Raw genomic sequence first — 15,784 nt, forward strand, 5'->3', positions numbered from 1 at the left:
AGTACAACTTATTATTCTCTCATGGACCATACTTTTAGCATTGTCATCTAAAAACTCACCGACAAATCCAAGCTGCAAATTCACTTTTAATTACAAAAATTTTCAAGAAAATGTCATCAGTTCAACCAATTCATTAGGACCTAAAGCGGTAGAGTATATAACATCCCCAGCCAGAGTTTTTAAAATAGTATTTATGAAAGAGGAAAATAAATGTATGAAATATTAACACAAATGCCTTCACTTTTACCTAAAGTATGACAGACGACATGCCCAAAATAAGTTATACTGAATACTCTACTTTCAAACTCGCTGGTCCACAACAGAAAAACACAGACATTATCAGACTAGTATTTTCATGTACTCAGAGATGAAAGGTTTATTTTTTTTTTAAAAAAAGAAACATTTGGCCTATGCTATAAAAAGGAATTAATGAAAAAGATAAATTTTACCTTTTCATATGTTTTAACATAACTGTATGTTAATCTCATTGCATCCATCAAAATATATTTGGTCATTTTGCCAGTTCAATATTTAACAAATTTAAAAATTATGTCAATTCAGCTTTAAAAAGTAGTAGTAGTAAATGAATAACTCTGCAGTTTAGGGTTTGGGTAGGCTCTGGGAGTTGGTGACGGACAAGGAGGCCTGGCGTGCTGCAGTTCATGGGGTTGCAAAGAGCTGGACACGACTGAACGACTGAACTGAACTGAACTGAAGAAGACACTTCCTGGTGGGAGGCAAAATGAACATTTTCACTTCACATTTTTGGGCTTCCCTGGTGGCTCAGCTGGTAAAGAATCCGCCTGCAGTGCTGGAGACCTAGGTTCGATCCCTCGGTTGGGAAGATCCCCTGGAGAAGGAAAGGCTGCCCACTTCAGTATTCTGGCCTGGAGAATTCCATGGACTGTATAGCCCCTGGGGTTGCAAAGAGTCGGACACGACTGAGCGACTTTCACTTCACTTCAATTATCTCCTTATCACATATAATTCACTAGAAAGAGATTTTAGGGCTTCTCAAAAATCAGAATTCCCATCCAGGAGTAATATTTAACCCATTCAATCCTGCAGATTTCTCAAGATACATGCAGTAGAAAAGTCAGAAGATAATGTCCACTAATTTAATAGAGCTATACTCAGTGAATCAGTTCTTGGACCACTTAACCTTAGCAAAGGTATTCCATAACATTCCCAGAAACTATTTTTAAAAGGAAAATTTCATGAGCAGATATTTCCCCCTATGAATCCTTTTAAAAGCCATAGCATTTGGGAATGCAGTGGAATTCGGTAAGCTTGGCTAATGTGAAACTAACTGAGCTTTAGTTTTCATTATTGGCAGTATATACTCAATATTTACATAACTTCTCTTTTAGGGTCATCCAATATATTAAATTTTATCAAAATATTTTTAAGTGTTCTGTAAAATGGATATACAGCAAATACTTAATATGTCAAATCTACACATTATCTCTTCTAAAGGTAGTATAAAAAGTTGCTTTAAGCAAAGAAAATGTCTGTGATTATAACAAATTACTTAGGGATGCATCTTATGCTACTTCATTTTGTGACAGTTACATACAGAAAGAGTGCTGGAACACATGAACTGATTAAACCAGAGCTTTTCATAACAATGGAGGGAAAAATACAGCTCCACATTGGAATAAATAAACAAGGAAATAAAACTTTTTTCCTATCTAAGAAATGAAGCTCCTTAACATCGTACTTCTTTCATTCTAATAGACATTCCCCCACATTTTAAGGTACCTTTAATCAGGATTATATATTCAGTATATACTGTCCCATTCTTTTCAAAATAGCTTTTGAAAAGCTATTCTAATGAGGCATCCGATGCTACGAGATGACTTGAAGACACATAGTATTTCCAAAGAGTTAATCAAAATTTTCATGGTAGTAATTATTATTAAACATAATTGACAATCTTACTTCATTTCCCATTTAATGGAATTAAATATTTCTATCTGTATTTATCAAACACCTATTACATACCAAACAATGGGCCTGCACTAAGGATACAAATGGAGCAAAACAGACTATTCCTACCCTAGCAAAGCTTACTGCCTTGTGCTGACTGGGAGTAAACTGGGAAAAGAAAGCACAGCACTTATGTCAACATGGAAACAAAGCAGCTGAACTCTTCAAGTGTGGGCCGTAGGCTCTTTTGATACCAGCATTTTGGACTAGTACAGGAGAGGTGGCACAAGAGACTTGCCATGCCATAAAACCCAAAAAACAACACTGTCCTCCTACAGTACAGGGCACTTATGGTCACTTTTGCCATATACAGCACTTTAAAGAAAGAAAGACAGAAAGTGAAGTCGCTCAGTTTTGTCTGACTCCTTGCGACCCCACAGACTGTAGCCCACCAGGCTCCTCCATCCACAGAATTTTCCAGGCAAGAGTACTGGAGTGGGTTGTTGCCATTTCTTTCTCCAGGGGATTTCTTGACCCAGGGATCAAACCTGGGTCTCCTGCATTGCTGGCAGACGTTTTACCGTCTGAGCCACCAGGGAAGCCCTTATACAACACTTTACTTATATATTATTTTTACAGTTTATTAAAAAAACACATATTAACCCATCCATTCTTTCTTCTTCATAACAATTTTTTATTACCAACTAAGTAGCTACTCAAGTAAAAATTGGGCCTAATCTACCTCCTTTGGGACAGTCACCTAAAGAAATATGATTTTTCAAACTATATGCCAAAAACAAAGAATTTGAGAAAAATTCAAATATCTATAGTAAATGATCTCCTTCATCTTCCCAAATATTGCCACATCTCAAATTTTACAGATACAGGATTATAAAATAATTCAACCCCCAAACTTATCCTGAATTGTCTTTTCCTTCAGACATCAATAAAGAGAGTAAAGTGATTTTTAAAAATTAATCTGAAAGCAATTAGAATACCAAAAATAGAGGAAAATATTTCTTCGAAAATAGGGGGTGGGGGGAGACAGTCTGTCCTACTGTGGAAAAATAAGGCTTCAGAGTCTGATAAGACAATAAGAAATTTTAAGTCAACTACCTGGGGAAGGCAAGTGACAAGAGACAGTGATCAAAAGAGAAGTATGGCATGATCTCTGCAGGACGGTTCAAGACACTCAAGGAGGTAAACCTTTACTTTGCTTCATCTCATCTAATTTCAGCTCACATAGAGAGACATAGGATAAGGTGCAGAAATCAGAGCCAAGGATAAAGAAAGTAAGCACAACACCTCAAGTGCCAATCTTAAGCTAGTCTGTGAAATTTAACCTAGAAGGAAAGTTTCCAGTTGTCTATCGTAATAAAACTCAATATTAATTTACAAACCTTTCTAAAAGATAGTACAACTTTAAAAAGTGATATGGTTTTGATATATTCTGAGGACTTGCTTTTGCATATGTATTAACATTCTTTCTGATGAGCTGTTTTCTCAAATTTAACAAATAAATCTCTCTCCTTTTTATGGGCTCAATTTCCATTTAATATGATAAAACAAACTTAATCTTAGTTTCAGCTCTGCCATAAAATAGCTTACTAGGCTTGAGCAAGTATCTGGGTTTAAGTTTCTTCACTTGTATACTGAAAAGGGTTTTTTCAAATGACTTAAATGAATTCTTCATTCTAAAATAATCATTCTTTAATCCTTATGATGGCATCGAGTTGTTTGGGGTAATATCTCTCTTTAACTGGAGAAATACTGCCCTGGACTGAAGCAGTGGGTATATTCTTCAAGCAATCACTCACCACATCAACACCAGCGAAGACAATACTATGGATTTACCCCCACCCCAACTCGATCACTTCATACAGTCTCCAGCACAACAAACCCATCACTACCTACTTATTAATTTACTTACAGAGGAAATGGGTAAACCAAGTCCCACTGTGCTGAGGACAGTGGTTGTGATGGTACCGTCATGGTACGGATACTGGATGCTGTTGTCTTTACAGAAAAAGCCTCTCTGAAATGGATCTATTTGGCCCAAATTTAGAACAGCCATAGGCATGGAAGCTGTTAGGGAAGGGAAAAAAAGATACATGTGGTTAAATTCAATTCACTTCATTAGGAAGTAAAGTCTACTGAATGGGATGCAAATTTTAACTATATTTTCTGAAAAAGGATCACTATTCCATCATATTGAAGATTCAGTAAGGAGGCAACCATGCAGCATTAGCTTGTCCATATCAGCCTCACCTTTTATCAAGTTTAAATTCTCTTATTTGCGTTGACCTCTGATTTTAGGGACAATCAATAAAAGAACCCCCCAGGGAACAGAGAAAAGATATAAAATTTTGTTTCATATTAAAATTTAAATTAACAGGGTTAGAAAAAAATAGAAACTGTAAGGACAGAAACAAGCCCTTTATTTTCCAAAAACAAATTAAAAATGGTTTTTATTAGCCCTGGCAGGACTCCAAAATCACTTTAACAAGTTATATAGTAATAATGTTCATTTGAAATTTTTCACCCAAATAAAGTGAAAGACCAAAGAGAAGTTAAATAAAATTAGTAGCTTCTTAGCATGTTTAAATTTATCACACTTTTAGGCTTTGTTTTATACAATTTAAACATTTAAGCATCTATTTACTATATCCTTGATACCAGGCTACGCCATAATAGAGGAGACAATAGTGTAAAACAGGCACTCAGTTCAAGAACCTAAATTGTACATGTGGAAACAGAATGCATACTCAGGAAATAGTTTTGAAACTAATAACACTAAGACAGATTTTTGAGGGATGATTAAATTGTTTTATATCTTGATTGTGATGGTAATTCCACAACTCTAAACATTTGTCAAAACTCATAGAACTATACCCAAAAAAGTAAATTTTACTGTATGTAAATTTTAAAAGGAATACCATAAAAAAAAAAAAGACTAATTTCTAAAATGGTATAAAAGGGCCTAAAGGAATTCAGAGGTCAACGTGAACTGGAGTAGTCAGAAAAGACTATTACAGAACAGGCAACTAAGTTGAACTTAAAACAGCACATAAACCACAGGCAACAGGAAGGGACTCAAGGAGAGCACTGAGTGGTAGAGGGATGCAAGGGCAGCATGACATCACACCAACAAGAGCAGAGAACCGGAAAGAAGTTTCCAAGGTACATAGCATTTTACAGCAAATGTGTACTGCGTGCTCACACAGGCCAGGCACGAGGCTCCAAAGATTAACTTGATCCTTACTCAACCCTGTGAAGCAGATCATTTCACTTCCCCCTTTTATCACACAAAATTATTACAAGGCTTTAAGAAATGGGGGATCTTGCTGGAACTAGTAAGTATCAGAACCAAGATTACAGCACAGGCTGTCTGTTCCTAGAATCAGTGTATATATAGTGCCTCCCATGGAGGCCAGTGATTGGCCAACAGAATTCTGACAAGGAAGATGATCTGAGTGAAGGGGAACTATCCTTTGAAAAAGCTTGTTCAATATAAAATATATGCTGTGTTCATAATAAAATCTCAATGCTAATGAAACAAAATCTTCGTTACGTAGATTCCTCATAATTCTGCAACTGTGTGGTTTTTCATGGGAGGAAGGCAGCTTGAGATTTGGGGGTTTAAAAAAAGAATCATGTTTTTAAAATACTGGCCTAAAAAAGGATTTGTCCTGCAGGAAATAAAATATCACTGTCCTCTTTTGTACAGGGTTAGTAACAGGGTAAAATAAGGGGTTTTAAAAATTAACTTAAAAAATTAGAAAAGGGAGCATTATTAATACAGCTTTGAAATAATCTACTAATTAAATGATAAGCAGTGTGTTGACAGTGAAAATAGAAAAAGATGCATGAAAGAGTATTTTGAATATCGAAATGACTTGAGGACTCATCACCATTGTTGAGGCAGACCTGAAGATGATACTTCAGGCTTCAGAAGCAAGGAGAATGATGGTCCCATTGACAAAAATGTGAAGTTGGGATGGGGAGCTGATTTATGATTAAAGAAAATTAGTTGAGTACTGAAAATATTGCCTTTGAGGTGATCTGACACCTTCTTAAATGCTCAGCCTCATCTAGCCCTTAAGGCTCTGATCAACTGAACCATTTGTTGTTGACGGAACATAGTATGTTTTCAAAACTTTAGGTACCTACGTATATGTTCAACCTTCTGGTGGGGATACCTGTCCTCTCGTTTCAAGTCCAAGCCAGGTACTCCCTATTTATCTGTCCCATGGCACCTTGGACACACATACATCACACAGTATTTTAAATTACTTTCTGCATTCTGTCAGAGGCAAAGGGCAAAGACTTTGAGGGCAAAGACTATATCACTCGTGTATCCTCTGACCAGGCACACAGATGGATTTTAATAAAAATTTACTGAATGGCTAAAGGAAGCATGAATGCAGGATGAAGATCAGAAGTAGAGAGAGATTTGCAAATTGCTGGCATTAGAGGTGGTAACTTAAGCCAGGAGAATGAAACAGCTCTCAGAAAGCCTAAAGTCAAGACTAACAGAGATTAAAAAAAAAAACAAAACAATCAGATAGGGACTAATGTTCATAGTGAAATCATGAAAAGAGACTGCAGGAGAGAGAGGAAGAAAAGATGATTACATGCTCTAGAGGGCAGGGGTTGTTGTCTGTCTCATTCAGCAGAATATATTGGCCATTCTTTAAGCACAAGAATGAAAAGAGAAGTCAGACAATGTTGTTATACAAAAGCCAATGAAAGTAGCTTAGAGTATCAAATCTATATCTAGGTAAATGTAGGATTTCAAAGCTAAGACATTGAGGATGAGAACTGAGTAAAGACAACGAGGTCTGAGGAAAAAGATCGTCATATTTAACTCTGTGAGAGTATCTTATACCACCCCCATTAACACAACAATATCTTTATGAGGAAAATTCAATAATGAGCTTCAATATTGGGTTGTCATTGTCCAAGTATGAATCTCTTTCTTCAAGTTTAAATATATCACAATGATTTCCTCTACTGCTCATATGATTTATATATATAAACACACATATGCATGTATACTCCAATGGACTGAAGTGTGTCTGCCCCATGCCAAATTCTTAAGTAGAAGTTCTAACCTCGAATTTTACTATAATTGGAGATAGGACTTTTAGGAGATAATTTAGTTAAATGATGTCATAAAGGTAGAGAGTCCTAATCCAATAAGATTGGTGGCCTTATAAAAAAAGGAAGAGAGAGATCTCTTTCCACATGCACACATGTAAAGAAAGGCCGTCTGAGGATACAAGAAAGTGGCCATCTGCAAGCCAGGAAGAGAGAGCCCTGACCATGCTTGCACCCTGATCCCAGGATCCCAGCCTTTAGAACTCTGAGAAGAAAAATCTGTTGTTAAGCCACTGAGTTTATGGTATTTTGTCATGGTAGCCCAAGCAGACTAAGATACATACACACAGAAGGATAGCCATCCCCCTAGAGTACTCTAAAAAGCAACGAAATATTTCTATCTACATAGAAATTAATTCCAATGGTAATTTTTTAGGGTAGTAATAGAGTTCTGTATCAAAGTTAGTGTTATAGGAAGATTCTTTTCAAAATAAACTCTTTCAGAGGACACATACTCCTTCCTTAATATACAAAGGCTATAGAAACAATTTTTGACCCTAATCATAACTCTAGAATATTTTCTTCATAATTAAAATTCTCTTAAGAGAAGTCACTTTTTAAAAGCTCAATCCTGCTAATAAACACATTTGTTAGCTACTGTATGTCTGCTGTTAGTGCATCTCTTCTAAGCTATATTGAGGAAGACAGATAAATGAATACCTACATTCTCTTCCAATTAAGTAATAACTGAAATATCTTCCATTTTATATACAGTACATATTTTCTTAAAGACAGGTTGTTACAAAAAAATCCAATGGAATAAATCGAAAATGCATTTTAAAGAGAATTAAAGTTAACTTCTAATATGTTGAAGCAAAGGTAAAGAAAAACAATTCTAAGTTTACTTTTAGAAAATAATGAAATATAAATCTAGATTTTATTAAAGTGACTATACTGACTTCAGTACCCACTACCTTCACCTACTTTCTCAGTTTCAGACATCTAAATAAATTATGCTATACCACAGGGACATTCAAGTGTCCATCCTCTTGAAGATCTCACTTTATTCACTGAGATATTTCAATTCCTGTTACATGACAGTCATGGTGCCAGGAAAGGAAAAAAAAAAAAAGACTAAAAAAGGGAAGGAGGAACTTCCCTGATGGTCCAGTGATTAAGACTACACTTGAGGTGTGGGTTTGATCCCTGGTTTGGGAATTAATAAGGTCCCACATGCCATGTGCAGTGAAGAAAATATTTTTTTTAATTCAGTTTAAAAAAAAATTTAAAAAGGGAAGGAATGAAAAAGACCTCACCAAAAAAATTTTAATAAGAGAGAGAGAGAAGTGCTACTGGAAAATAACACAGCTGTAACTGCAAACAGAACTGAAGCTTAGATGACTGTGACAATGTAGCAGTCAGGATCCCAGCAGTAAACTGGGGAACTTAAGAGCTTAATAAGGGACTATATACAAGGTATGAAGGGTGTGGGTAAAGCTAAGAGATAATATTAATACAACCTCCTGAAGGGGCAACTCATAGGCCTAAAAGGTTCAGAGAGCTATGACCTCTGGGAGAGCCAACATGATAGGATTTGGCAAGAGAATGCCAGGAGAAAAAACACACACCCCTCTTCTTCCAGTGCTTCCCACACATCAAACCCATCTAGAAGTCAAAGGGCAAAGTGAGTCTCCAAGTACTGAGGACAAGGTAGACAATGATGAGAGCAGATCCACACAAGGAAAAAGAAGCCATCTAGAATCGAAAGGTAGAAGATAAGACCAGTCAGGGTCTCAGCATGGAATACAGAGTAAAAGTAGATAACTTAGGAGAGGTTTTAATAAAAGGACTATTCACAGAATCTATATTGAGACTATGTATTAAGAAGTTTGGACTTTATCCTATGGGTGACAGAAAACACACAACCCAATCTGTGCCTTAGTGGGGAAAAAAGACTCAGAAAAATTGTATAAAGGAAAAAGAAGTGTGGAGTTAGAATAGAAGGAAAGTCCAGAGGCAAGAAATACAAGTTTATACGACATGTTGAGGGTTGAAATAAAGAAATAACAGTGGGAACAGAAGAAGAGACAGTTCTAAAAATGTTTAGGAGATTTTTCCTACGGAACTATGGACTGTGTCTCTGTGTATGTATACATGGATGTGTGTCTCCGTCTCTTAAACACATATACGCACACCCCTATCTTCAGCCTTTGGACTCTCTACAGAATACAGTTTTCAATTTTCCTTTACCCTGAGTAGATTACTATCTCATAGCCTTCCCTCCACAATCCCGCTTATAGTAAGCACTTCAAGGAATGTACACTGAATGAAAAAACAAGCAAGCAAAAGCCTCTGAGGCACATAATAATAATTCTGTACAACTATAAACTTAGGTCTTGAAAAGTTTTAAGTTATTTTTCTCTCCACAAGACCCAAGTTAAACAAACCAAGAAAAGAACAAAAAGCAAAGAAACAAAAGTAGATAACAATCTTAAATCCAAGAACATGCTAGGGAAGCACTTCTAATTCTATAGTCTAACAATTATTTCTCAAGCTTTGTTTTCCACTGGGAACACAAAGTGCTAACAAAGATAAAAAGACTGATGTACCCATGTTAACTATATAAGGAATTTATGACTCAGGAACTCCTGGAATCTTGGAGGCAATTTCTGTATAGTCCAGCGTTATCTCCAAGCAAAGCTTCAGACATGGCAACTGCAGAAGCATTTCTATCAACAGCACCCCTCACTCTTTTCTCAATGAAAAAAGGAGCTGGGGCCCTAATTCAATCTTCTTTACTGATCTACCCAAAACTGATGTCTATAAATTCCCTGCAGGAAAGCAAAAGGATCAGATTTCCAAATGAAACTACGAGTATAAATCAATAATACTTCAAAATAGGACTTTACAAATAATTAACAATCAGCTCTACATCCATCTTTTCCTAATCTCTTCTCTAGAACCTCTAGAAACTATCAGACCTGAAATTTCATCACAAAGCACACAATAACATATGCTATAACAGACGTGCTCAATTCCCAACCTCAGCACCCATTCTGTACACCTTCAAAGTTAGCAAAGGACTTCATTCCAAGACTCCCATGTAAAATGCTGTCACATACTGTACAACTTTACAGTGCATACTATAGGATAAATCATAATGTAGTCTCTTAACCACCAGTAAATCTTTGCTCTTACCAGAAGCATCTAAAATAATTGGGGCAGCCTAGCTTACAAGACTCTTAAATAGCAACCCAGCTAGTCTTGTAGTAATTTATAAATCTGAATCACAAAACACAAATATGATTAAGAGAAAGATTTAGTTTATAGTGGAAAAAACAGTTAATCATCTTCCACGGCCTTTATCATACATGTCCAAACAGAAGAATGGAAACTAGCATGTATTGAGCACATATGATAGATCACTATCATGCTAGAGCAGCTGCACATACACTGCAATTGTATATTATCTTTATACAAAACACAGTTATACTTCAGATGTCCTACCATACAATCTGGAAAAATTTTTAAACCCAATCAGTAGCAAGAGTATTAATCATATACACAGAAATATATGTATACGTACATACACTGTTTAGTAGGCAAAATCTCTAAAATCATTGTATTTAGTGTAATTTCATTTATATAAAACAAATTACTTGCATTTATGTTCAAATACACATTGGAAAGCCTATAAAAATATACAACCAACTTTTCAGTAGTTATCTCCAGATGGTATTAATACAAATTAGGTAGAAATCTCATTTTCTACTATATGTGCTTCCATGTTTGAATATTTCATAATAAAACAAAAGATCATGATCATTAATTTTGAATTTCAAAAAATGCTTAATCCACACCTTTTTCATTGTGCTTCCTGAAATTTCTATACATGCAACTTAACTGAAAAAGTCCTATCTATGGTATAGAGATTGTTTGAAACCAGGACAAAGAAAAAAGCCTATTTTTCTAGTCTGTTAAGAACAAAAAATAAAGTAACAGTAACAAAGTAACAGAAATTATCCTTTGGCTTTTATGCCTGATTGATAGGTTCTCAGAAAAGTAGCCCTACAGTGAAATTAGTATTTCTGGGCGTTTTCCTATCTTGCAACTTTTGAGAGCTGTGACGATTTACCACATGCGAAGTAGGTAAATCATAATAGCTGTAAGTTTAATATCTCCTAAAAAGTGTACAAATTTCCAAGTCTGAGATCAGAAATTTGTTTTTGACATTAGAAATTTTTAGGCTCCTCCAGAACATTCTTATCTTATAGGCAGCAGAAATAATCTAGAGGGTCATCAGTTGAGGAGAGGCAATCAAATACAACCCATAAGAAATATACTTCTGTCACCACTTCTTGAAAAATTGGCTTCCCTGGTGGCTCAGATAGTAAAGAGTCTGCCTGCAATGCGGGAGACCAGGGTTCGATCCCTGGGTCGGGAAGAATCCCCTGGAGAAGGAAATGGCAACCCACTCCAGTACCCTTGCCTGGAGAATCCCATGGACAGAGGAGCCTGGTAGGCTACAATCTACAGGGTCGCAAAGAGTCGGACATGACTGAGCGACTTCACTTGCTTGAAAAACTGTATAAAATAACAGCACTCAGATCATTCTAAAAGGGTGGAACTATCTTTTAAATTATGTAATATGCAAAGGAATATTACTCTAGTGGGTCTTTCAAGTTTTATATTTTTAGCAAAGCTCAAAATTGATTAAGTTTTAATAAAAACCGTTAGTCTGACAGAGGAGAGAACAAAATAAACAATTTCATTTATGGTAAGGTTCAACAAAATTTTCTGTGGTGACAAAAATGTCCAATATAATGTACTGTCCAATACAGTTGCTACTAGTCACGCATGGCTAATAAGCACTTGCTCTGTGGCTGGTGAGAATGAAGGATTGATTTTTAATTTTACTTTAATGACCAACCTAGACAGCATACTAAAAAGCAGAGACATTACTTTGCCAGCAAAAGTCCGTCTAGTCAATGCTATGATTTTTCCAGTAGTCACGTATGGATGTGAGAGTTGGACTATAAAGAAAGCTGAGCACCGAAGAATTGATGCTTTTGAACTGTGGTGTTGGAGAAGACTCTTGAGAGTCCCTGGAATGCAAGGAGATCCAACCAGTCCATCCTAAAGGAAATCAGTCCTGAGTGTTCATTGGAAGGACTAATGCTGAAGCTGAAACTCCAATACTTTGGCTACCTGATGCGAAGAACTGACTCATTTGAAAAGACCTTGATGCTGGCAAAGATTGAAGCTGGGAGGAGAAGGGGACAACAGAGGATGGGATGGTTGGATAGCATCTCCGGCTCAATGGACATGAGTTTGAGTAAACTCCAGGAGCTGGTGACAGACAGAGAGGCCTCGCATGCTGTAGTCCATGGGGTCGCAAAGAGTCGGACACGACTGAGCGACTGAACTGAACTTCATCCTAAATAGCTACATATAACCAGAGGCTTTAGATTTAGGGGGTTAAAGAGAAACTGAGATTGAGAGCCAACAAATTTTACTAAGACTTAATACACAGCAAACCTAACTTTGATTCCCTAACTTAAGAGGAAATAATTATGAAGTACTTGAGTAAACACAGATTTAACTGTGAGCTAATGCTCAGAATAAAATTCCCCCACAAGAATACTCTTGGCTTGCTTCCTTTAAAGAACTTATCCCTGTTGCATTCCTCAAATTTTAGAACTCTGAATTGGTTTCTCTCTCCAGGCAACTAGCCTTCCTAGATGAGGAAGAAAGAGGGCCAGTCAAGTAATGTGAGGGTACTCTCCCACCTCCTTCACCAACCTCAAATCTTCCCACTCTTCTGTTCTGGAATAAGAAGTTCCTTAATCTCTAAACCAGAGAGTGCCTTCTTGTCTCCGGATGCCCAAAGTCTGCCTTTACAGGATTCCACCTTCATGGCAGCTACCAACTGTGGCATCACCGATTCAATGGACATGAGTTTGAGCAAACTCCAGAGATAGTGAAAGACAGGGAAGTCTGGTGTGCTGCAGTCCATGGAATCACGAAGAGTCAGACACAACTGAGCAACTGAACAACCACCACCACCAACTGCTTCTTACCTCCAGAATTATCCCTGCCCTTAGTGAAGGCCATGAGCACTCAGCTTAGCTGTATAAAAATACTACTACTCAAAGACATTTAAGTTTTGGTAATTCATTCCAAGTCGTACAATATTTATGCTTATAAAATACCATATAGTTTTAAATTTCACTTCACTAAAAAATAAATTTCGTTCTTAGTACACTGCCTGACCATCTTCTTCTAACCTAAGGAATTATCAGGAAAGCTCACTCTCTCTCAAGAGGGTAATAATCACTACTGTTAGAACAGGAGAAAACAGAATTCTTTCCTGGTGAAAGTGAAAAGTGAAGTCGCTCAGTCATGTCCGACTCTTTGCAACCCCATGGACTGTAGCCTACCACACTCTTGGGAACTTCCATGGGATTTTCCAGGCAAGAGTACTGGAGTGGGTTGCCATTTCCTGGTAGGTTTCTCAACTTATCCCACATAGTGAGGTCTCTAAAGTAGCAGTTCTTTTAACTTCTTGGGGTTCCCAGACTCCTTTTTTCTAATGAAAACATAAGAACTTCTGCCATATAGTTTTACAACCTGTACACTGACATGCCAAAAAAGGTCATCTATGGACACTTCTATTATAAAGGTATAAGAAACATAATAAAAATAATAGTGTAGAGCCCAAAGACCTAAGTGATCAGTAGAATATGACCTCAGAAAAGCTAGAATTAATTCAACCTGATATTACTATATCTTCCCTTAGTTTTCCTTCTTCTTCTCCTCCTTCCAATTTTACCCTCTTCCCATCACCCCTCTTTGCTCTTAACAGCTCATTTCCTTATTTGGCTGTTTTATAGAACTGAAGTCACTATTAGAATTACTTATACTTATTCCAATGTTATGTTTCCTGTTCTAATTTCAAAAGTCAAAGTTTATTGTTTTTAAAAAAAGGAAAAAACATTTGTTGAATACCAACTATTTGCCAGGTATCTGTGTACATTCTAACAATTCCGTGATGGAGAAAGAGAGTATCCTCCCAAATCTGTATGTCTGAAAACTTACAAGTCACTAAGTCAGAGAAAAGTCAAGATATAAAACACAAAATAGTTGGATACGAATGAAAATATGACAAGTAAAAATTTAAAGTATAGTTAAAATACCACACATGAAAATGTAGTTTTAGATTTGTATATTAGAAATTAATGAAACAAACATTCAACACAATAACTTTTAAAAGCTCAAGAAAGTGGAAGAATATAGGACAGAAATTAATGAAACAAGGAAAAATCAAATCAATAAAACCAAATGAGATTTTACAGATTAATGAAGTAATCAGGCTTGCTAAAGTTTAACAAAAGAAAAACACAAACACAGCAAATTATTAAAAATTTCAAACGGCACTAACTATATCTTAGAACTAAATTTTATCAGAAACTCATGGATGTTAACCAACTCACCCAAGAGTACAAAGATCTTTGGTGTGTACTAGGACAGGTACTAAAACTACACAGTTGGTAAATAGGGAAGTCAGAATTTTAACAAAAAGTTCCTCTTCTTTTCATATTATACCACCTCTCTTAGAATAACTATTAGGGTCTCAGTCTCCTTAGCTACAAATGAAAAAGTCAAGGGGGTGAAGGTGGAATTGCTTTGTGAGACCAAGAATACATCTCAATCTACTACACTTGGGTTGACTGAGCCATGCTAATGTGTAAGCGCACTTTGCAAAACTTGAAAGAAACCTCAGCAAAACTTACAAGAAAAATAAACAGCGAACTTACAAGAAAAATAAACAGTGAGGTAACTGCTTCTAGGAGCTGATGCTTTACCAAAAAGGTAATGGATAAAAACCATATGTGAGAAATATTCTCCCTTCCAAAAAAAAAATCCAACATATGTAAATTTAACCATGTTTGTTCATTTCCCTACATGTATATTTGGGTCTAACAAATAAGTCCACAGTTACTTTTGTGAAATTTGCTTCTACAAACCCTTTCATTTTCTCCTTTTAGCAGTCCAAGGTTAAAAGTAAATAAAATTTTTGGGGCTTTTTACTACTTAGTGTTACCTGAGCAGTTTTTAGAAAGTTCTATTCATTCCAAATTTAAGGAATGTTCTTTATTTGGTGTCCAATTCAGTCTGAACAAAATACATTTTGGAGAGAAAAACATGTAATATTTTTCTTGCTTTCTTTGGAAACAGGTGTTGCACATCTTTCCAGAATCACATGAAAACTCTTCCTGCAAATTGACAGGAGTTGTGTATTATTTTTAAACAAAAAGGTTTCTCTTCTCCTCTATAAAGGTAAAGAAAGTCATTCAAAATTTTACCAACTTGAACAAGTGAAACTAGTAAGTATGCCAGGTAAGATAGTTTCCTCTACATATCAAATGCTGAGACTCCTTCTTGATTCATACTCCAGATCATTTGACAAATGTTTCACTTCTAGCTCACAGCTAGGCATTCATATCTGACACTCAAGAAAGAATGCAGATGAGAGATGAATATCTGAAATTTCAATTATAAAATGGATATCTGAAGCCATGAGATCTTACTAAGATCAGAAAAAGTGACAAGAACAATAATCTAAAGAAAAAAGAGACAGCTAACTAATAACCAACCTAGGTGGTGCTATTGGTAAAGAACCTGCCTGCCAACGTGGGAGACAAAAGAAACACGAGTTGGATCCCTGGGTTGGGAAGATTCGCTAGAGAAGGGC

The 15,784-nt window shown here is 36.2% G+C and overlaps 1 protein-coding gene across 6 annotated transcripts in view; it reads right to left on the minus strand.

The window, feature by feature from the left end:
• Positions 1 to 15,784, minus strand: part of PLPP1 (phospholipid phosphatase 1) — a 106,779-nt gene that overhangs the window by 67,677 nt on the left and 23,318 nt on the right. For 2 of the 6 annotated variants that reach the window (XM_088827691.1, XM_055422048.2), the window contains exon 2: positions 3,860 to 4,014. The exons of 3 other annotated variants lie outside the window; for them this stretch is intronic. In XM_088827691.1, the coding sequence (XP_088683817.1) occupies positions 3,860 to 4,014 (155 nt within the window). Of the gene's footprint in view, positions 1 to 3,859; positions 4,015 to 15,784 lie in introns of those variants that run through there. One more of the 6 variants, XM_088827695.1, reaches the window with a different exon arrangement.

Source organism: Moschus berezovskii, chromosome 18 (genome assembly GCF_049115385.1).
Source record: "Moschus berezovskii isolate FMDL1 chromosome 18, NW_MosBer_1.0, whole genome shotgun sequence".
Lineage (NCBI taxonomy): Eukaryota > Metazoa > Chordata > Mammalia > Artiodactyla > Moschidae > Moschus > Moschus berezovskii.